General features: G+C 42.3%; 2 protein-coding genes across 5 annotated transcripts; both read left to right on the plus strand.

Annotated features, from left to right (window-relative positions):
* The first annotated feature begins 444 nt into the window (after positions 1-444).
* Positions 445-5605, plus strand: tnfrsf1a (tumor necrosis factor receptor superfamily, member 1a). 2 transcript variants are annotated; one of them, XM_036538227.1, is made up of 10 exons: positions 445-613; positions 1029-1131; positions 2042-2177; positions 2447-2575; positions 2873-3025; positions 3543-3621; positions 3928-4007; positions 4205-4350; positions 4973-5114; positions 5253-5605. In XM_036538227.1, exons 2-10 carry the CDS (start codon positions 1066-1068, stop codon positions 5537-5539), a joined length of 1218 nt encoding a protein of 405 aa, XP_036394120.1. In that variant the 5' UTR covers positions 445-613; positions 1029-1065; the 3' UTR covers positions 5540-5605. The 2 variants fall into 2 exon arrangements, with proteins under 2 accessions (XP_036394120.1, XP_036394119.1); XM_036538226.1 differs by lacking the exon at positions 445-613 and having other exon boundaries at positions 1022-1131.
* A 3546-nt stretch (positions 5606-9151) lies between these two features.
* plekhg6 (pleckstrin homology domain containing, family G (with RhoGef domain) member 6) lies at positions 9152-20453 on the plus strand. Of its 3 annotated transcripts, none has more exons than XM_036538122.1 (15): positions 9152-9225; positions 10208-10439; positions 10625-10759; positions 10962-11099; positions 11352-11447; positions 11845-11895; positions 12261-12410; positions 12839-12949; positions 13858-14007; positions 14589-14726; positions 14829-14948; positions 16314-16446; positions 16949-17064; positions 17166-18742; positions 18983-20453. In XM_036538122.1, the coding sequence occupies exons 1-15, from the start codon at positions 9206-9208 to the stop codon at positions 19173-19175; spliced, it is 3360 nt and encodes a 1119-aa protein (XP_036394015.1). In that variant the 5' UTR covers positions 9152-9205; the 3' UTR covers positions 19176-20453. The 3 variants fall into 3 exon arrangements, with proteins under 3 accessions (XP_036394015.1, XP_036394016.1, XP_036394017.1); XM_036538123.1 differs by having other exon boundaries at positions 10628-10759; XM_036538124.1 differs by lacking the exon at positions 10625-10759.
* Positions 20454-20725: the final 272 nt, after the last annotated feature.

Consider the following 20725-nt stretch of genomic DNA (forward strand, 5'->3'; position numbering starts at 1 on the left):
AAAATGCGTCCTACTGTACCAAACGTGGTGCAAACTAACATGTTTATTTTCAGCCAGACTGCACTGCCCACATATAATGCAATCTAACTTAGAACCAGCCCGCACTGCAAACACGGGCTGAGAGAACCGGACTTAGCAACGGTTTACTCTACCTGCCTCTAACAAAACCTGTCAAGTACGCCTACGGTTGTGTCCATTTTTCGGAACCGTACTATGTGGAACTCAACGTATCGAGGGCTAACGTCGGCCTCGTAACCGTAGTTGGCCTATGTGTGAACGGGGCCAGGGTTATGCCTCTGTGCTGTATCCGTATCGTATTTCTCACAGTGCTCTCGTAAGAAACTTGTTTATTTCGTATACCCAGGACTCATTATACAACTACCAAAACGCAAGCACTGTGCCCTGTTGAGAAACTCTGGGTGACGTACCACTGTTCCCGTTTACGCCCGCCCCAGCCTTTTCTTTTCGAATGAGGAAATGCATAGGATTTTCGCGAGTAGATTTTGCAAGTAAATGTCTGACCGTTTTAGTTAATAAAACTACAGCGATTCGATTCCATAAAGACGGGCGGTCTCATAAATTCATTTTAAATGGTGGATTACTCTTTTCCAAGGTAAAGTCTAATAAATTTAAAAAGCTGCAGTCTGCATATTATCGTGGGAGATTGTGTGGGTGTTTTAGGCTAAATCGAAAGTTAAGTATAAAAGATAAGAAAAAGAATGCCTTTGAGGTTCAGCTGAGGTTTGTCTCGGGAGGCAAAAAAGGAAAAAAAAAAATGCTGAGATATTTTTCCCATCGGATATCTAAAATTATCGCCGATATCTTGTAACTGTCCGTGTTTTAGAAGTTTGATTAAGGGTCGTGTACTACGAAATATTTGCACTGCCACCGTTTCTTATAAGAAAATAGGAAGTGAAATAACGGAGGTTCGCGGGCTGTTTTGTTTGTTTGTTTCATAAATTAAATATAACTGTATTATGTAGTATTTGTTATTGAACTGTCTAATAGAGTGGTGTTGCTCTTTCTAGTTCCACATGGAATAAGTGACATCTGGAGGATGCGAGAATGGACAGAGTACAGCAGAGAGGAAAATGGAAGAAAAAAACTAGCTTTTATATTCTCTGTTTTGTGGTGAGAAAATGTTTCAGGCTTTACCCGTTTCATTCAAGAAAAGTGAATTTTACTTTGCTACACATCAGTTCGGCCCCGGACTCGATAATAGTCGAGTATCAACAGAGCAGACGTCAAGAGAGGCTTCTACACGTCATTCCCACGCAAGCAATTCCCTAGGGTTCACCGCGGTCGCCCCAATACGACTGAGTGCGCATTCCCTGTAAGGCACCCTAGATTACCTGTAAAAGGTGGTCTGAATTCAATTTGCTGGATTTGCTGCGTTTTCAGCATAGGATTCAATTCAATTCAATTCTGTGATACACATTTATGAGGCACATTATTAACATGTTGTATGTAATATGGCTTTACTAGACTTCCCTAGAGCTCATCTACACCTTTTGAGTTTGATATATAAATTGATATCTACAGTGTATATGCATTATTTTTATGTTGTTATTTTTGCCTTGATTTTACTTTTTTATCAGTTATTCAAGGTTATGCGCCCTGTAATCCAGTTCTCTACTCCAGCTGCCCCCTCAGACTGTGGCTGTCACTGCATGCAGACTGAATTGTCACAGCAACCGAAATACCTCAATTTGTTGAACATTTTTACAAGGGCAGTGGCAAATACTTTCTGACATTTGTGGTATATATGACCATAAGATACACACAATTTCTATTTTAGTTGAAACTTTTGCAAAATTGAACAACTTCAATACTCCTAGTGGTTTTTTGCTTGTGTTGCACTCTACCTCACTTGTAGGTCGCTTTGGATAAAAGCGCCTGCCAAATGAATAAATGTCATTGTAAATGAATATGTTAGAAGTTACACTGCTTTACTTGTTTTTGTTTTTAATGTATTCATACTGAGTAAAAACATACTTTTTTCTCTCTTTTCCTTGCCTTCTCTTTGCTCTGTAACATTCAGTTCTGTCTGCCAATGTGTACTGCTATGGCTATACTGGAAACTCCACAAGACAGTCACCATAACCAATCAGAGCCTTGCAAAGAAGACGAGTTTAAGAGTCAGATCACTGGATACTGCTGTAACAAGTGTCATCCAGGTATTGTCATCTGGGCAGTCTGTTTTTATAGATGTCAGTGTTTTTGTAGTGTCTTGTGTTCTATAGTGTCTTATATGTCTTGTGCTTAGCGTCTGTTGAATATAATAGTTTAATAATAATAATATTCTTTTCGTCTTTCTCTTTGTTTCTCATTTAATGTAGTATGTATTGTCATTTATGAGTGTAATGTATAGTCATTTTTGTCGGTGAGTATGTGCCTCTTCACTTCACAATCCGTATGAATGATCCATGTGAATGGTCTTTCTCAGGGTTTAAGCTGGAGGCTGAATGTCGTGGACAAGGCATGAGCAGTACCTGCAGTAAATGCCCACCGGAGACTTACCAGAAGCAGAGCAACTATGCTAGGACATGCTCCCGCTGTAGAAAGTGCAAAACCGGTAAAAAAAAAATCTGTGGTTATATTTTGGCTACGATAATCATGGGTCATTGTCCTTGTTCTATAGGTTTCAGGCAGCATGAATTAAGTGCTTCAGTTTCTAGAATAACATTGCTTCTCTGGCAAATTATATCATAGCTGTATTATAATTATATCTTTCATTGCACTGAGTTCCCTCTGATCCCATGCTAAATGAATGGGATGCTCTTTCTTTTCTGTTGGAATTCTACAGCTTGTGCGTGCAGCATCATCGTTCCCAGTGTTTTTTTTTCCATCTTTTCTCATGCACTTTTCACAGACAGCTTTGAGGTGGAGTTGTCCACGTGCCAAAATGTCAAAGACAGAGAGTGCGGCTGTAAACACAAGTACTACATGGAGACAATCGGCATCAACACCCAACAGTGCCGAGCATGCAAAACTTGCGGAAGTGGAGAGAGATTAAAAAGACATTGTGAGTGTGTGTGTGTGTGTATGTGTGTTGGGGGATGGATTTGGGGAAGACACCAGTAGCCTGAAGATTTTTAAGGTCACTGTAATCACCAGTCACAGATTGAATGTTCTCGTTAGGCTTCAAAATTGTCGCATTTTTTAAAGTATTTGATACAAAGCCTTCCACCTCTTCCAGAGAGTGTGCACGTGCAAGTGTGTAATGGCTTTGAATCTGCGTTTTTTTCCCCATCTGTCATTTGGTTGGCAGTGTAGCATAGTGGTTAAGGAGCAGGACTCCTAACTAACAGGTTGCTTGTTGCAATGTACTTAACCCACTATTGCCTCAGTAAGTATCCAGCTATATAAATGGATAAAGCTGTAAAAACCTGAAATTGATGTGAGTTGTTCTGGATAAGAGTATCTGCTAAATGCCAATAATGTAATGTAATTTGGGTGAAGTACAATTTGAATGGTCAATTAAAGGAATCAGTGGCTGCGCAGTGAGGGTTGTGCAAATATTGCTGTTGTTGTTTCCGTAGGCACACCGACCAGCAATGCAGAATGTGAATGCGAGCCTCACCACTATCGCTCAGATGGTGTCTGTGTGAAATGTGAGAGGTGAGTATCAGTCTGTGAGAGTGTTTTTATGTGTTTATTCACCAACCTTTATAACCGCGTTAGCAGCATTGCGTCTTTTGTTCATGTACTTACCGTAGTCTGTTCTCAAAAGGCAAACAAGAACAAAGTGTTGGAGTGAGAGTGGAAAGACCAATTGTGGATTCTTAGTATCAAAGTGCTGTGTGTCGCCCTTCTTATTACATTTATTTGCCTGAAGATGTCAACTTTGTCGAATGGGTGCTAAGTTACTGATGCACTTCCCACTTGAGCCTCCGCTGAGTGTTTTCCTCTGACTCTCGCCTTCAGGTCTACTGACCATGAAGACTGCCAAGAACTGCATCAGCCCACCACACCAGCAGTCGATCCCTCGGGCAGACCTGCCCCAGGTTAGTATGCTGGCACATTGAATTAGGATGGATTCTTCAGAGTTAGTATTGAAAACTGCGCACTGGGCACTTCTGCCAGTTGTCCTGTCCTCATTGTGGAGTCCACTGAGCTCTCACAGCTGAAATCCGTCTGTGCCTCTCCATCTGTGAGTCAGATCTACACCGGTGTTTTCTCTCCGTTCCTCCCCCCAACACAGATTCCCTTACCCCCTGGTTCCTGGCTGTGGGTGTGGCTTGTCTTATTGCTGCCTTTGCCGTAATAACTGGGTTTATGATATGTGGCAACCGCACGAAGCATGAGAAACCCCCAGAATCTGCTACGGTCGAGACCGTTTGTTCAGAGGTAACTGTCGCCGCTGCCATTCTCATTGCTGCAGCTTGCACCTGTATAAAGGGAGGTGCTGAATTTGTAGAGCTCCCACAGTCAGGACAGCAGTGTAGCATAGCGGTTAAGGAGCAAGACTCATAACCGAAAGGTTGCCGTTTTGATTCCCCGCTGGGGCACTGCTGCTGTACCCTTGGGAAAGGTACTTAACCCACAACTGCCTCAGTAAATATCCAACTTTATAAATGGATTGTTTTAAAACTGTAACTGATGTAGGTCACTCTGGATAAGAGCGTTTGCTAAATGCCAATAATGTACCGTTTGTGCAGTGGGAACATAAGGCAGAAACATTATTTGAGCGATTCATTATCTTCCACTAAGTGTGTAGCAGTGTGGTGTACTATTTTAAGGTGTTCCGGGTTCAATTTCCAGGTGAGGCCGTTTAGATATACCCTTGAGCAGGGTATCTTGACTTGATGAATAACCAGTTACAAGAATGGGTAACATAAAAAACTATGCATGTCATTCAGAAAAGGCTTTCCCCAAATAAAAAAAAATTCAATGTAAAGAAGTTGTTAAGAACCTTGCGCCGGTGATGGCAGGAAATACCATGCTTTGCTCATGAAATTCTTGTCTGTAGACTTTGCTTCCCAGTGCTCCTGCCCAGAAAGATTTGTGCAGGCAGGAAAGTCATTCCATTCCAGCTCTGTACCAGATCTACAGCACTGATTCGAGGAATCTACAGGCTCAACTGCCGGATTGTGTCCCCAAGGAGATCAAAAGTAAGTGTGCGTGGATGAGAGAATGGCCACTGTGAGTGTGCGTGCATGTGTACATTAGTGTGTCCTTTCGAGATGCTTTGATGCACGCAGGTCGGTTGCGTTGACTGAAACCTCTCTTACTCTCTCTGTCTTTCTCAGCTTCTCACTTCATCTACTTTGCGCTGGACCACATCCCCGCGGCCCGTTTCAAGGAGCTGGTCAGGCGGTTGGGTGTGTTGGAGAGGGAAATTGAGAGGGCGGAGAGGGACAACCACACCTTTCAGGAGAGCCAGTACCAGATGCTGAAGGTGTGGGCGGAGAAGGGCGGCGGTGAAGGGAGAGGGATTCTCTCCTCCTGCATGTTACAGGAGCTAGTGGAAACACTGAGAACGATGGGACTAGCAGGATGTGCAGAGGTTATAGAGATGAAATTCCCCATCCAGTAGAGACAGATGCACACAGAGACACACGCATAGAGACTCACACACGCATAAACACACAGCGATTCATGCGCGCACACACACACGCACACACACACGTGCATGCACGCACATACACGCACACACCGACACACACACACACACACACACACACACACACACACACACACACACTCATGCACGTGGACACATAAATGGTAGTTACTGTCAGACATCACTGTCAGACAGAAAAAAGGATTTCCCAACTAATGAACACATGACAGAGCTGCAAGTGTATGCACAAATCTGCCAAAGTTCATGTCCAGATATGCAAATGCCGCACGAACAAAAGTAAACCGCATAGCTCCATAGAGCACTAATCCGGATAGCTCCATAGAGCAGTTCCTCTGGCGTTCTTCACTGATTGACTGGGTTTAAGTAGGCCCGCTGAGACATGCCATGTGTGACCATGGATTAATTCTGTGATCCTACACAGCGGCACAGCAGAGACAGCTCCACCGAGGGCTCTTGAGTGGCCTTGTGGGTAAATTTTTTCACTCCAAGTCCAGGCTGAACCCTGCAACCCTGCATGTTTGAGTCTCGGCTGTGTCATCAGCCAACAGTGACCGGGAGCGTACAGTGGCAGAACATAATTCGCTTTTGTCTCACCTGGGTAGGGTACTTCATATCAGTCACAGCCCCCTCGTTGTACCGCAACAGCACCCTCTAGTAACTCGTCAAGGGGCCTTTGAGCTTCTCAGATGATGTCAGCAGGAGATGCACCTATCCTCTGTTCGCCATTTGCTTTCCTGTGGTGCATGGTGGGAGTTGTAGTTTGCAAAATTGTTGCTGGCACAGGAGTGTATGGGAAGGTTGTATTTGTCATGCTTCAGTGCCCCTGCTCAATATTGCTATCAGCCAAACCTAAATGGCAGCTATTGATTCCAAAAGTGGTAAAAAGAGAGAGAAAAATGTGATCAACAAACCCCAGCTCTCCTACACTGGAGTGCTGAATGCTGTCCCTGAACTCCAGGGTATATTTTACCTAGAGGGATTCCAGGGAGTCCCTCTCAACATATCCTTCGCATTTCACATGTTGAAGAAGACTGTATGATCATCAGATCGTTTTATGGACACAGTCAGTGTCAAAAGTTCCCTTTTTTTGTTTGGCCAGAAAGGTTGAAAGGTTGAAAGCATTCAACTTCGGTATCTAAAGGGCAGTGTACATGGTGTTTCATAGTAACTGAGATTTGATGGGTTCAGCTGTAGTGGGTAAGGAAGGAAACCACCAGAGGGAAAGAGAGGAAGTGATAAGAGCACTAATGGAGAGAAAGGGAGAGATCTAGTGCTTTGATTCAAGAGGTCCAAAGACACACCTGTCCCATATTAAAGTGCCATGCAATTTATACACTGTTCCAAGGCCCCATGAATACAGAATAACAATGTGTCTCTATATTGCAAATCCTCTGCACCTTATATTGCACACAGAGCCAAACACTTTCATATATATATATATGTATATGTACACACCAAGGCGCAAACCACACTAAGGTCAGATTTGTAGTTCTTGAGTCTCATGTATTTTGCTGTGGAGTTTTTTTTTTTATCATTATACTATTATGCTTAATTCCGATTATTGCCAGGCCACCATTGCACTTTTAACTGTGTGAGGGAACAGGCAGATGGCTTTTAACTGATGTATAGTCTGGATGGAAACTATAACAGTTCCACAGAGTCGATTCCTAATCAAATGTTAGACTACTACGGTGCTATATATTAGTATATCTAGCAAGCTAGAACACTTTAAAAAGAAAAAGCATTATTTTTTAAAAACTATTTTTTAAACTCTGACTCTGAGATTAATCTCTAATCACATTTTGTGATTAATTATTAGCATTACAATTTTCATTACATATTTTCTCTGTTCTTCTGGGTGAGCTATTATTTGGATCTCACTTTAATAATACTGCTCATGTACATGTATATTTCTTGATTTGTAAAGAATAGGGGTGAATTTTCCTTCGTTGCTCCATACTACACCCCTTACTCACTTAGGTCAGGGGTTCTGAAACTCAGTCCTGGGGAGAGTGCTGGTTTTCTTTTGAAACATAATTACAACCAGTGAATTCTAAATAGCGGTTAATCGTTCTTAAGAAGACACGAAAAACGTCTAATGAAGCACGATTTAACCGCTCATGTCAGAGATAGCTATGTACGCTGTGAAAAATACATTTTGCACATTCATGTCCCAGAACTTTTGGTCAGGTGAGCTAATGTCATTTTCTGCAATGTTGTATATTGCAGGTGTCCTTTAGAAGTAGGAAATACAGTACCTGCCAAAAGTTTGGACACACCTACTCTTAGAAGGGTGTTTTTATTTTTACTATTTTCCACATTTTGGAATAACAAACTATGACAGACATCAAAACTATGAAATAATGCAAATGGAATTACACAGTGAACAGAGCAGTGCAATATAATCAATTAAAACTATCTCATATTTTAGATACTGTGAAGAAGCCAAAAATGATTTTTAAAAATACATATTTTTATAAGAGATAGGCTTGAACTGTATTTGTCTAAGAAACTAATTTATATAACCCATATAACCCATTATCTCAATCAGGTGTGGCCAAACTTTTGACTGGTGCTGTATGTCCTTGAAAAATAGGGAAATAGAGAAAAAATTATGGAAGAACTTAAACACATTTTCAAAAGCATTATCTGATCAAGAGATGGGCTGCAACTACACCAGAGAGAGAGTTCCTCAACACCGAGTTTCAGAACCCCTGACTTAGGTGCCTGTTGAATACGAATGCCATTGTAATGAATTACTAAAACAGGCAAATAAATCTTTATACAAAAAAAAAAACCACAGATGTGTCTCTGTGATTTTTGGTAAGAGATTTGCATATTTTTACGTGCGTGAGTGTGTCATGCGCACTGAGGGTTTTCTGTGTATACGTCAGTGAGCTCCAGGTTTGGTATGTTGTCTCACTGCATTCTTGTCTGCAGCATTTGTAATTACATTTCTCATGTTCTCCCTCTGTCTCCTTTTTGCTTTGTCCCCTATATCTGTCTGCTGTTTGTCTGTCTGTCTGCCTGTTGTCTGTCTGTCTGAGCCTCCTATCTGTCCATCTGAGTCTCCTACCTTCCTGTCTCCTTCTGGTTCCTTTCTTCATGGTGTGCCTTTGTATCTGCCCTTCACTGTCTGTCTGTCTATCTGTGTCTCTGTGTCACTCGTTTTTACCTCGGATTTCTCTCATTTCAAATGGTACGCATCGATCAACAACATCCCTGAGTGTGTCAGTGTCCCTCCATAATTTTCCTGTTTGTCTGTCTTTCCGTCAGCCTGTGTCTCACTCTCACTTTTTTTTTTCCCAAGTCAAGTCAATACCCTCCCAAACCCTCTTCCACTTACTGACATGGGAAGAGACAAAAATGGAAGAAATCGGTGCGGAGAACAAATGAGACAAAACACCACGTGATATAAATCGCACCCAAATCCCTCCAACCAAACATGGGGAACAAATTAATGAGTTCAAACAGATTTGTGGCCTGAAGAATCCCGTCTTTCTTGTTCAGGCAGTTAAAAGAGGACAGGGGTGAGCCACAGGGAGGGACTGATAAAGAGAAAGGAAGAGAGGAAGCAAGTAAGACCTGTCATCAACTGAATATGATCATTTGAACAAGATGGATCCGGGAAAACCCAGGTAGTTTATTGTTTATGACTGAAGTTACATGAGTTGAGGAGCAGGCATGTTCTGAATTCAGATTTTCAGGCTAGAGATCCTTTCTCTCAATTATATTCATTGTACTATATGTGTTCAGGTACTTGTGTAGTTCAGAGTGAAAGGTTGCCTGTTGTATACTTGGATGTGTCAGTGTGTGTGTTTGTATGTGTGTGAAGCAGTACCTGTTTGGTTTCCAACAACTGAAGAAAAGCACATGAGTTGGCTCTGTTTTAAGCATCTGCCACTTTGGGCAATATACGATAAACTATCAGGACTAGGTGTGTATATGTATGTGTTAGTGTGTGAATGTACAATATTCAACTGACAAATGTAATTAGAGACAGTGATGAAATGTAGCTTACGAAGGTAAGTAGCTGCATGTGAATTCATTTGGTGTATGTGTGTGAGGGATGCAACATCACTTTGTATGCAGGGTTATAGCCTTCATGTCCACATGTGTATGTGTATGTGTATGGCTGTGTTTTCACAACAGGCTTTACCTCTTACTAAAAGTGGCCATCTCTTATGCAGATATTTACAATCTGATAGGCTAACTCGGCCGTTGGTAAAATATATCTTGAAATGCTTGATGATTGAAAGGCTCTCTGCAGTAGATGTGTGTGCGTGTGTGTGTGTGTGTGTTTGTGTGTATGTTTGTGTTTTTGCTTAAGAGCACATGCATCTGTGTGTTGCTACCCAGTGCTTCTCAAATTATTGAAAGAAATTATTTTCTTTTGACTCATATTCTTTGATTCTACTGTCTAACGCTTACAATCTATTTACATTTAAAATATGTACTGCCTATCGCTCAGCTGTACTTCATGTAAAAACAAACTTTACAGTGCTTTTGTTTTCATCAGCTTCTCTCCTCTCCTCTGCTCTGTGCTTTCTGTCTTGCTGTAATTTCTCAAACGCAGCTGCAATATATTTCATTAACAGTAATATTGGTGACATTCTCTAGCCCTTCCTCAAAATCGTCAGCCTTGAATGTAAGAGGAAGTGATGCAACACAGCCGGAGGAAGTGTCCCCAAGCATTTGGGCCTCAGGACAGGGGGATCCAGGAAGAGATGATGAAGTGGAGAGACCATGGATGGTCGAAAGAGATATGGAGTCAGCGGTTGATGGAATAACTGCTCTGCTGAACCACAGGGGGGCAGCAGAGAAACAGAGGTTCAATACTTTGGGGTATCAGGTATGTCATCTATGGATTTGTATTTCCCCATGTAGGCAAATATTCTTTCCATTCTGAATTCTTATGCCAAATCATATTTATGCATCTTTACAAGTACATTTCTATTATTCATCACACTCTGTTGTTTTTTTGATCTTTTTTTGATTATGAAAACACTTTCATACTGCTTTATGAATAATTTTCAGAAGAAACAGAAGCAGGGGTTGGGTTCAGACTTTGCTACACTAAGCAAGGGAGTGTCTGGAAGTGTCAAACCTCGAGGGGCACTGAGACAGGTGCTCTTCAGCCAGGGAGTGTCTGACAAGTCTCCCAGCCCAGAGGTATTCCCCATACACCCTGTACATATGCTCACTGACATAAACACACATGTGCAGACATGCATATACACACAGGTTGGAACTCAGTTCCTACAGACCTTACATGAGTGTGGAGTACACTGCAGTTTCAACTGTTTTTTTTTCCATATTTGCTAGGCTTTTCATTCTTAAATGTCATACTGTGACTTATCATTCTCTCTCGCAGGAACGCAGCCAGCTGGAGGCCTTGAAACAAACTCTGGAATCGTTTCCTACTCCTTCACTGCCCGAATGGAAGGGAGGAGGGGATGCAAATGGTGTCACACTGGAACGCAGCTGGACTGACATTGTACACTCTCACTCGGTACTGAGGGAGAGGGGGAGACACAGCAGTAGAGCTCACAGTTTAAGCCTCGTAATAATGTCACATGATGGAGGCAGTTAACCTTCTGTTATGAAAACAACAGATAAAAACCTTTAATGGTGTAGAGGTAGTATTAGTTGTTGAAACTCTAATGTGTTTTGTGAATACTTGATGATTGATGATTGAATAAATGAATTGAATAAATTGATGATGTAAGTGATAAAAATGCATCCATTCTGTTTTCCTCTTTAGACAATGAGTAAGACGCAGAGACACCAGCAGGAGGCGCTGTGGGAGTTGATTCATACTGAGTTGAGCTACATCAACAAACTGACAATTGTTACTGATGTGAGTTACTTTTTACAACTATTTTTTATTTTCATCCTCTCAGTGTATGCATGCATAATGCATAACATAATGGATTTCGTCAGTTGCTGTTAGAAATGAGCTTTCAGCTACTGTCCAGTTAAATAACCAAATCAATTGAAATGAACTTTCACCCACTTTTAAACCGCCAAAAGCTTTTTGAAAAGGCTGTTGCATTCATGGGATATTTTCTGATTCATTCACAAATCTCAAAAATAAATGTGGAAAAACTGAAGCAATGCCACTAAATGTATATTATTCTTAATGTATATTCTTATGTATGTTATTCATAAAGTGCTAAGTTAATAGGAGTTTACTGGGCCGTGTGTCCTTTTCTGCTTATATTTTAGTGACCAGCTGATTTGATTGTTCTTTTCAGCTGGTGATTGCAGCCCTGATCAATCTACACCAAAAAGGATTCTTATCGGAGGTCAGTCAGTAATCAATTTTTAATTTAGCTCACGGTTACCGTTTACCATAACGTAATGTAACGTAATGGTTACTGTTAGACGCTTCTTCCACTGAACTCCAGAGTGAAACTAATTAATTCCAAATAAGGCAACATACTGCGACTGACCGAGAGTGTTGAGTCACATTTCGCTGCATTATATATGTCTGTCTGACTGTCTCTGTGCCTGCCTGTCGGATCTGCCTGATTGCATTTGTGCTTGAGCAGCTGATTACGTGGAAATCAGTTGGTGTGTGGGAGTGAGCATTCATGACCTAAAGACTGCTGAGCCGCATCTATCTAACATTTGCTCATGTTTTTTTTGTTTGTTTTGCTTTTTTTTTCAGGTCAAGCCTCAGCTCCTCTTCTCTAATCTCCCCTCCATTCTTCATGCCCACCGCCTCTTCTGGGAGGAAGTGATGTGGCCCATGATACAGGAAGTCAGGCTTACAGGGAAGCCTTTTGACCCTCTGAAGCTGGAGGCCGGCTGTCTGCAGGTGCACCTAGACAATCAGCCAAGTCACATTAAACCAATCGTGTGCTTTGTCTGCCCTGCAGTAATACATAAATTTTTGGTTTTTGCATGGGCAGCAGTATATAAGAAATGGTAGCATCTACTGTATTGCAGTGCATTTTGGATGTATTTATAGTATATGAATGCATACACCATGCAGATACTATTTATTATATATATCTCTTTACTCAACCTGACATGATGACCTGAAGTTGCCAGTTCAATTTCTCATTGGGGCACTGCAGTTGTACCCTTGGGCAAGATACTTAACCCAGACTTGCCTCAGTAAGTATACAGCTGTATAAATGAGTAACATGTAAACGATTGTGTAAGTTGCTCTGGATAAGAGTGTCTCCTAAATGTCAATAATGTAATCCGTCTGTTTTCTAATTTTCTCTCTTTCTTTCATAGTTCAATGAACGTTTCTTCCCGTACCTCCAGTACTGCTGGGAGGAGGAGAAGATTGTGGACTTCACCCGCAGACAGATCATCTCTAATCCTCAATTCCACACCTACCTCACAGTGCGTTCAAACACACAGACTCACAACATATCGAGGATAGAAATGAGTAATATCAGTTGTGCGGCTGCCGTTGTTTTGTTGTGGTTTTAGGTATTGCTGGAGGTTGCAGCTGCAGTGTCTGCATGTGGACAACAAAAATTCATTTGTGTTCCACAACACAGAATTCTGCAACATTACCGTGCAAAACTACTAATATGCAATATGTGCTGTGTTAAGAAAACAGATACATTTTTGTTGCATTTGATGCAAATCGCCATAGTAACATGCATGTATGTATACTAATAAAACAGTGATTAGGCTTTTGCATAAAAATGACGTTTCATGATTATGTTCTTGTGCTAATTCATTGATAAATGTATGAGTAGGTTTAGTGTGTTATTCTGCCAGGAACCATTATAATTAACATAAACAGAAGGGGGTCTTTTCAGAGCCTGCAAATACTACCATGCTGCTTAATGACAAAAGGAGTGTCATTTCCTCAGGGATTTTGTTTACGAAAGAGTCAGAAGACCCAAGTGCAGAGCTCCAGTACTTTTAATCGCCAGACAATAAGCAGAGTTAACATACAGGAAAACAGGTCTAAACGGAAAAAGCGCAAAGCACAACCACCACCAGCTCAGCAAACAAGTGCAATACCTCACAAAGAGGTGCCTGAATTGCAGTCCTTAAATCCCAGTGGTGATTAACAGAATTAGCTGCAGGTGGTCAAAACTCAGGCGACTCAGAGCGTGGGCGTGGCTGAACAGGGAGTTGGCTGGAGGCGGGTCTGACAGATTTATTATACAGTATGTCCCAGAACACCTCTGTGTTGATGTTGAGCATTTCTGCTTCTGTGAGCAGACACTACTAGGGCTGTGTATGCCTATACGTATGCCTGTATGCCTGACTCCCCCTGGTTCCTCCCACAGTGGGTGGAGTCTCACCCCCAGGTGGATAGGATGCGGCTGGGCGACATGCAGGCCAAGCCTCACCAGAGGATCACAAAGTACCCTCTGCTGCTGAAGGCCATCCTGAAGACCACTGAGGACGCCCTGACGCAGTACTCTGTCAGGAGAATGGTGAGGGCATGCCTTGACTCCTCTCCCACAGGTTGTTGTTTGAGTCCTCTGCCTCAGGGTGTTGTTTGACTCCCCTACCACAGTGCATTATTAGACTCCTCTACCATAGGGTGTTCTTTGACTCCTCTACCACAGGGTGCTGCTTGGCTTCCACAGTGCATTGTGGTACAGGTTCGGTTACATTAGGGCTGGCAGAGTTTGTGGCTTTTCTCAGGTTTTCTTGTGTTGTTGTTGTTGTTGTTTGATACGTAAAATATGTATCCTTCAGCTCTGTCCGCTCTAGCAGTAAAACTGAGCTGTAACGCAGGGAATGTAAACCAAGAGAACATGCACACAACTGAGATACAAAGGAGGAAACTGATGTGGCCTAACTGTTACCGAACTGTATAATTGTGCAGCTTTTTTTTTTTACTTGTCTGAGACGCAACTGAAATAGATTGAAAATCATGATACAGGGTTGATCTGCCCACGATTAACCACTTTCTTGCAATGTTACTCATTTACGATAAACAATCACGCGTGCCAAATGTGTCACCGTCTTTCTCCCTATCTCTCTCTTTCCCTCTGTCTCTCTCCCTCAGCTTGCGAGTGTCAATAGTTTTTTGGATAGCATCAATGACTACCTGAGAGTGAAAGACGATGAGCTTGCCCTCTCTCTGTCTGCTCAACGGATTGAAGGATATGAAGTGATAGAGGGGATAAGTGAAGAAGTCGACAAGGTCAGGCTGTGCAAAACAGTGTTGTGTGGAAACAACAGTCTGTGCCTCAGAACAAATGCGTGTGCAATGAAACCAAATGATTGGTCTGTATCTCCTTCACAGCATATCCGTGAATTTTGCCGCTTTGATTTGACAAGCCCCATCCAGGGGGTTGGTCCCCATGAGATACGCAAACTACTATTGGAGGAGACACTGAAGATCCGAGAGAGGAAAGACAACAAGGTAGGTTCCACTCCATACAGCATGTTATGCTGTTCTCACCGGCCACATTCAAGTGTACCTCTCACTGTCGCATGTCAGCATGAAAAAGCTCAAAATGGTCATTTTCATCTCATCCAGCAATGTCAAAGGTCAAACGCCCTTCATTGTTTGCTTACTTGTTAACTCAGTGCACATTTACGCGTATTTCAGTTCCTTTTGTTGAGGTATATGATTGTATTTGAGCCATAGCTGTCAGTGCGAAGGCTTAAAACTAAGAAAACACGAATCCGCTTACTCTGGTGTAATAGCATCAGCTTTTTGTGGTCCAATGGCTAGGAAGCAGGTCAGTCGGAGCAGGACGTGGGCCATGGAGACAGGTGGATGGCCTGGTCATGTCATCAAAGCGTAAGCGGTGCAGAACTGCTCTCAGAGGACACGAGAGAAAGCAGCTCAGCAAGTGCATACCAGGGAGAGTAAATGCAGAGAGCTCTTCATGTAATCAGTTTTGTTTATCGCGTAGTTCAGGGGAGGAAAATATGCTAGAAGTATATACCGGTTATGAAATCTTTTTAGTCGTGGATAGGTTTTCTTTCTCCGTTTTCAGCTATAGTAGAGTAATAGGATAACCTTTTGCATATTTTTGTGTCACAGGGCTGTAACTGATGCCGTTCATAAATCTACGTGTGAACACTTCATCCGGTTTTCAAAAGCTGTTCACAAAACAGACTAAACTTGTCAAGTTGGCATACATGTCAGATAATTAGCATTCAAGTGTAGAATGACAGCAATCAGTGTGACATCAGTTTCAATGTGCTTGTTTGAGAAAATCAACGGTTTTCTGTTAGGTAATTTGTTATCTACATTATTAATGACCGTTCCCTAACTGTGTAAGAATACACAACGCCTCTGCTTAGAATTCACCAGCAATATGTGTTTGCACAGTAGCTCAGGTTTCAGTCTACATTGCAGCTGCAACCAGCTGCAGGATAGATTATTTAATTAGCATATTTACTGAATATGGCAATTAACAGCTATTTGGTTTCTCAGACAGTCACAACTAAGAACTAACCTATGCGATGAGTTAACTGCCACTGGTTCTTTTTTGTGTCTAATCCTTTGTAGAATTGCAAGAAATTGGCAAGACATTTATTTCCTGCACCATTCTTTTGCATGAGCGAATCAAAACTTCCTGATACTTGACCCAAATCAACAAAATGTAAAAACATTTCCGTTTGGCCAGAAGTGGCATATATGAGATGGTACAAAAAAAAAGCACATTTAGATGTGTATCTGAAGCCGTGCTGATGTAAACACAGCATTGCTCACATTCCTGTGAGCGGCAGGACTTTTTCGTGGTAGCCCGACTGTCGCTGTGTGCCCTTGCAGCTGGAGGCGGTCCTGCTGCTGTTTTCGGATGTCCTGCTGCTGACGAAGGCGCAGAGGAAGTCGGAGAAGCTGAAAGTGATACGGCCCCCGCTTGCCCTGGACAGAATACGCTGCTCCGCCCTCAGAGACGGCTGTGAGTTCGGGATCCGTTTGGCGCTGGGGTGATAAATGTGAGCTCTGAGGGTCTGCCCCGTTTAAAAAAAACTTTAAATGAGCGCTCAAAAAATGCCTCCGGGTGGAGATAAAATAATAACTTGTTAATAGCTAGCCAGGGGTCACAGTCTGTGATGTGTAACAGTCAAAAACATGTGTGAGATTCTTTTGCATAACCGTAACTGAGGCCAATGTCTCCAAAATGGGCTGCCATTTTTTGCATTTCCCTGAGCAGGATGGGAAATTTAGCATTGCGTGACAGAGCAAAAGGAGTTTTTTTTTTTTTTTTTTCCGTGGTCATGGCATTGTAATACTTTCAATTTAAATATTTTCAGCCATGCTTTCATTTGGATTTTAATTTGAGTTTTTCCTTCTTATGGCAGAAAAAAAAGAAAAATCTGTGCTCTGTGAATTCCCCCTTCCTCTAGTTTACTCAGTGCACCCCCCCCCCCCCCCCCCCCCCCCGGCTCTCTTTCTCATAGGTTCATTTGTGCTGGCGGAGATGAGCGATTTGGGCTGTGCAGTGAGTGTGTACATGGTCACCACCCCCAGCCAAGACAGCTGCGCTTTGTGGGTCACAACCATACGCAGTGCACAGGTAGTGGGCTCATGCAAAAGTCAAGATTAATTTTTTTTTTGCAACAAAGCCTCTTCTCTCACTTGCGTCACTTTTTCCTTTAATTATTTTTCTTCATGCAGGAGTCCTTGGCAACCATGAGACAGAGAGAAACAGCCCACAAACTGGGGGAATTCAGACAGGCAGATATGTTGATAGAGAGACAGACTCCTCCTCTATTAGAAGCCAAGGGAGAGGGTGAGGAGGAAGAGAAAGAGGAGCCAGGGAACTTCTCAGAGGTCGAGGAGGCACCACTTTCGGATGAAAGGCCAAAAGAGGAAACTACTGACAGACTATCAGAAAATGGTGCATTACCATTGGCAGAAACAGAAGGAGAAAATAACACGCAGAACCAGCTGAAAAACATGAATTTTCTGTTGCTAGGCAGATACAATCCATGCAGCCAGTCAGCGCGTGGGAATTTTGCATCAAGATGCAGAGATGTGAAAAATATCCAGCGTGAGGTAAAGGGTGTGGTGATGTCAAAGGAGGAAGAGAGTGAAAGTAACCAAGCAGAATATGCTGAAATTGTACTTTCAGGTATAAAAGAAAGAAGGGTCACCTGGAATCACTCTAGATCAAAACATTTATTTTCCAACCCTGACACACATGCAACATCACAGAGGAACTCTACAGAGAGCCAATCAAATGCTCTGCAGTCCTCTTTTCTGGAAAAGGTGCAAAATGCAGAGACCTCACTAGTCCAGTCAGCACCAAGGCCTTCCTCTTTACCAGGTGAAGAATTCAATGTGGATACTGAAATCTACAAATCTGAATCTAAGGAAAGTTTGCAGAGAGGTAAATTCACCCGGCGAGATTCAGAGGGCCAGCTGTCAGACCAGGGTTCAAGAAGAGATTCCTGCCACAGCCAGTCAGGAGAAGAGTTTTTAACAGACACATGGAGGTTTTCTCGTAAGCTGAACTCGCCTCGTTTACGAAGGCGGCGGCCCATAACCGGTCAGCAAAGCCCCCCGCCACAGATGGTCAGGAAAGGTTCCTTGGACTCAGGGCAGGCAATGTTCACGCTTAACAGAAACTCGTCCTCCAACTCTGACTCTGACAGCCACCAAATCCTCCAAGGGGTTGCCCATCTGTCCGCTCAGACACCTCACTCTCCTTCTACGCTAAACCAGGGCTCCCTCAGAGTGAACAGAGGGGTGTTCTGGATTGGCCCTCTCCAAAGAGTCTCCCCGGATCCACGAACCTTCTCTGAGCCAGAGCTGTCCATGAGCGCACCTAGGCAAAGCTCCCAGAAAAAGGCCAGGCTCAAGACGCAGAGAAGTGCATCCATCCCGGACATTGTTGTCCCAGATTTACTTACAACCCCAGGCTGGTCCTCAGCTGCCAGTATCCCTCAGTCTTCCCAGCCTCAGGGAGGGCCTCAGCCACGGACTTCATCCCTGGAAGACATCTTGGAGCGGGCCAGAGGACGAGGAAGGGGTCAGGAGGGGGAAAAAGCAAAAGCAGGGAGGAGACCAACAAGGAACCTACTAGCGTTGGACTGCCTCCCCTTCTCCTCTCTGTCCACCCCTCCGTCTCCCAGTGAGGGCGAGCGGGAAACAAAGCCAGAGGACTCGGAGCTTCCAAGGGTTCATGCACCCACTGAGGATGGGGATGAAGTAAGACAAGAAGAGGGGAGTGATGAAGAGCGGAAACTCAGGTAAGAGAATGTTTGACTGTGTGTGTATGTGTGTAAGCCTATGTATCTCAACTTAAATATTTCTCTTATTATTTATGATAACGATTAAGCATTAGATGTTTTAGTTAGCCACCTAAATAGTGAGTGCATACAATGTAGTGCTCCTGCTTTTAATACATAAGACAATGCAGTATCCTGTTTTTTCAGTTGATGTATATTTGTAGTGTAACCCCACCCACAATCTGTCTCTCTCTCTGCTAGCTTCCCCTTGCCTGATGGCGCAAGCGTTGATTGGCTGGGCTGGTGCGTTGATGACGACGAGGTCATGGTTCGGCTCGTCCCCGAGGGCAGCGGAGGCGAGGGGGGAGCGGGCGAGGGAGGGAGTCGAACGCTGACCCTCAGAGATTTCCGGCGAATAAGCATACAGGAAGATGGGGAGTGTAGTGAGGTATAGTGGGGAGGGGAAGGAAAGTGTGACTGTGCCGTGCGCAGTGGTGCCGTGGGAGGGGGCACTCTGCTTTGTGGCATGTGGGCTTTCGGTGAAACACTCAGTACTGATTACACTGGTTCTCACCATACTCTCACAAATGCTGCAGTGCATATGACTGACCTGGAACCCCATATATATAGCAGCATCAAAGTTACAACAGTTATAAAACAACTTCTCATCTTAGGACCAACAAAACGCCTGAGGTCAGTCAAAGGCCACAAAAAAAAAATAAAGCTCAAGAAGTAAAATTCAAGTTGCAGTGACAGGGTGGGTATTACAATATTTTATTACCATTATTATTTTAATCATATATTATCATTACCTTTATAACAGGCCAAATTCCTTCTCTCTGCTGGTTAATTTGCATTTCTAACAGTAATACTTTTAAAATTATTTTTAAAATCCTCCTGGTAAGAGCTGCGCAGTTCTTTAGCCATTTTTCTGTTCTTTTGCATAAAAGCCTAAGTTCTAAAAAGACCTGAGGAGCATGAAAGTGACATTCCCCTTCTTTAAATTAAAAAAATATATATATTGAGGAGAAAAATGAGTGCAAAGCAAGGCCAGCTGTAGAAAAAAATCCCAGGAATTAAAATGAAATTTAAAAAATTAAAACTAGTTAGCTTCACTTTTAATTACCTGTAAAAATGTAAAATAGAAAAAGTATTAAAACACCTGATTTCAGATCATCTCCCCAAAATAGCTGTCAAAAAGTATTACCTTTAATCAAGTAAATATGGTATATCATTGCAAGCATAGCAACTCTATATTTTACTGTGAATAGGAAAATAGATGCTTGCTCTGCATTTTTTGCTTGCTTTGCACTTTTTCAATAATCAGGTACGATTTAAGTGTATTACGGTATGAGTGATGTCTGAAACAACAGTCACCCAGTTTATTTCAGAGCTGGCAACATTTCATGGTTATGTGTGACCTCCGTTCCCAAGGGTGTTTGTGACCCTGGGGTTCTATTGTAAAGAAATGTAGATATGAGATGAGCTCCAGAGGGAAATATCGACCAATCAGAGTGTCAATATTGTCTACCCTTCTCCAATCAGGAGTGAGCTAAGGGGACATCATATGGTTCTGTTAATTTTTTTTTTTGCGTCATAATCAATCCTTTCTTATTAAGGACGTTATATAACTGGTCAAGACACAAGTAATTGCACAAACTAATGCCTTTGTGGTAACCAATATGAAACTAAATTTGTGAAACTAAAATGGAACTTACATTGTATGAGCTGTTACATGTACATGAACAGACTGTTTGAAATTTCTATATTATGTTAAGTTACTCAATAACTGTAATTTATTTTAAAAATAGGCTTTTATGAATTCCATTTCATTTTGGAAATGCAGAATATAACAAACACAATTTATAAAAATAATTGCTTCTTAAGTTGAAATACAGTATTAACACTGTTTTATTGAATTGCTTTCAACCGCATGTACAGTAAGTTAATAATAGATGGCAAAAAAGGCTTGATATATATTTGTTTATTGACACTGGTGTCATC

The sequence above is a fragment of the Megalops cyprinoides genome, chromosome 10 (genome assembly GCF_013368585.1).
Source record: "Megalops cyprinoides isolate fMegCyp1 chromosome 10, fMegCyp1.pri, whole genome shotgun sequence".
Classification (NCBI taxonomy): domain Eukaryota; kingdom Metazoa; phylum Chordata; class Actinopteri; order Elopiformes; family Megalopidae; genus Megalops; species Megalops cyprinoides.

Excerpts from the sequence above, each read along its gene's own strand:
- tnfrsf1a (XM_036538227.1), top strand. The coding sequence starts at position 1,066 with ATGGACAGAGTACAGCAGAGAGGAAAATGGAAGAAAAAAACTAGCTTT. Across the intron at positions 2,178-2,446 it reads CTGTAACAAGTGTCATCCAG|GGTTTAAGCTGGAGGCTGAA; the intron begins GTATTGTCATCT and ends GGTCTTTCTCAG. Across the intron at positions 3,622-3,927 it reads GTCTGTGTGAAATGTGAGAG|GTCTACTGACCATGAAGACT; the intron begins GTGAGTATCAGT and ends TCTCGCCTTCAG.
- plekhg6 (XM_036538122.1), top strand. The coding sequence starts at position 9,206 with ATGGATCCGGGAAAACCCAG. Across the intron at positions 11,100-11,351 it reads ACATTGTACACTCTCACTCG|ACAATGAGTAAGACGCAGAG; the intron begins GTACTGAGGGAG and ends TTTCCTCTTTAG. Across the intron at positions 14,727-14,828 it reads TAAGTGAAGAAGTCGACAAG|CATATCCGTGAATTTTGCCG; the intron begins GTCAGGCTGTGC and ends TCTCCTTCACAG.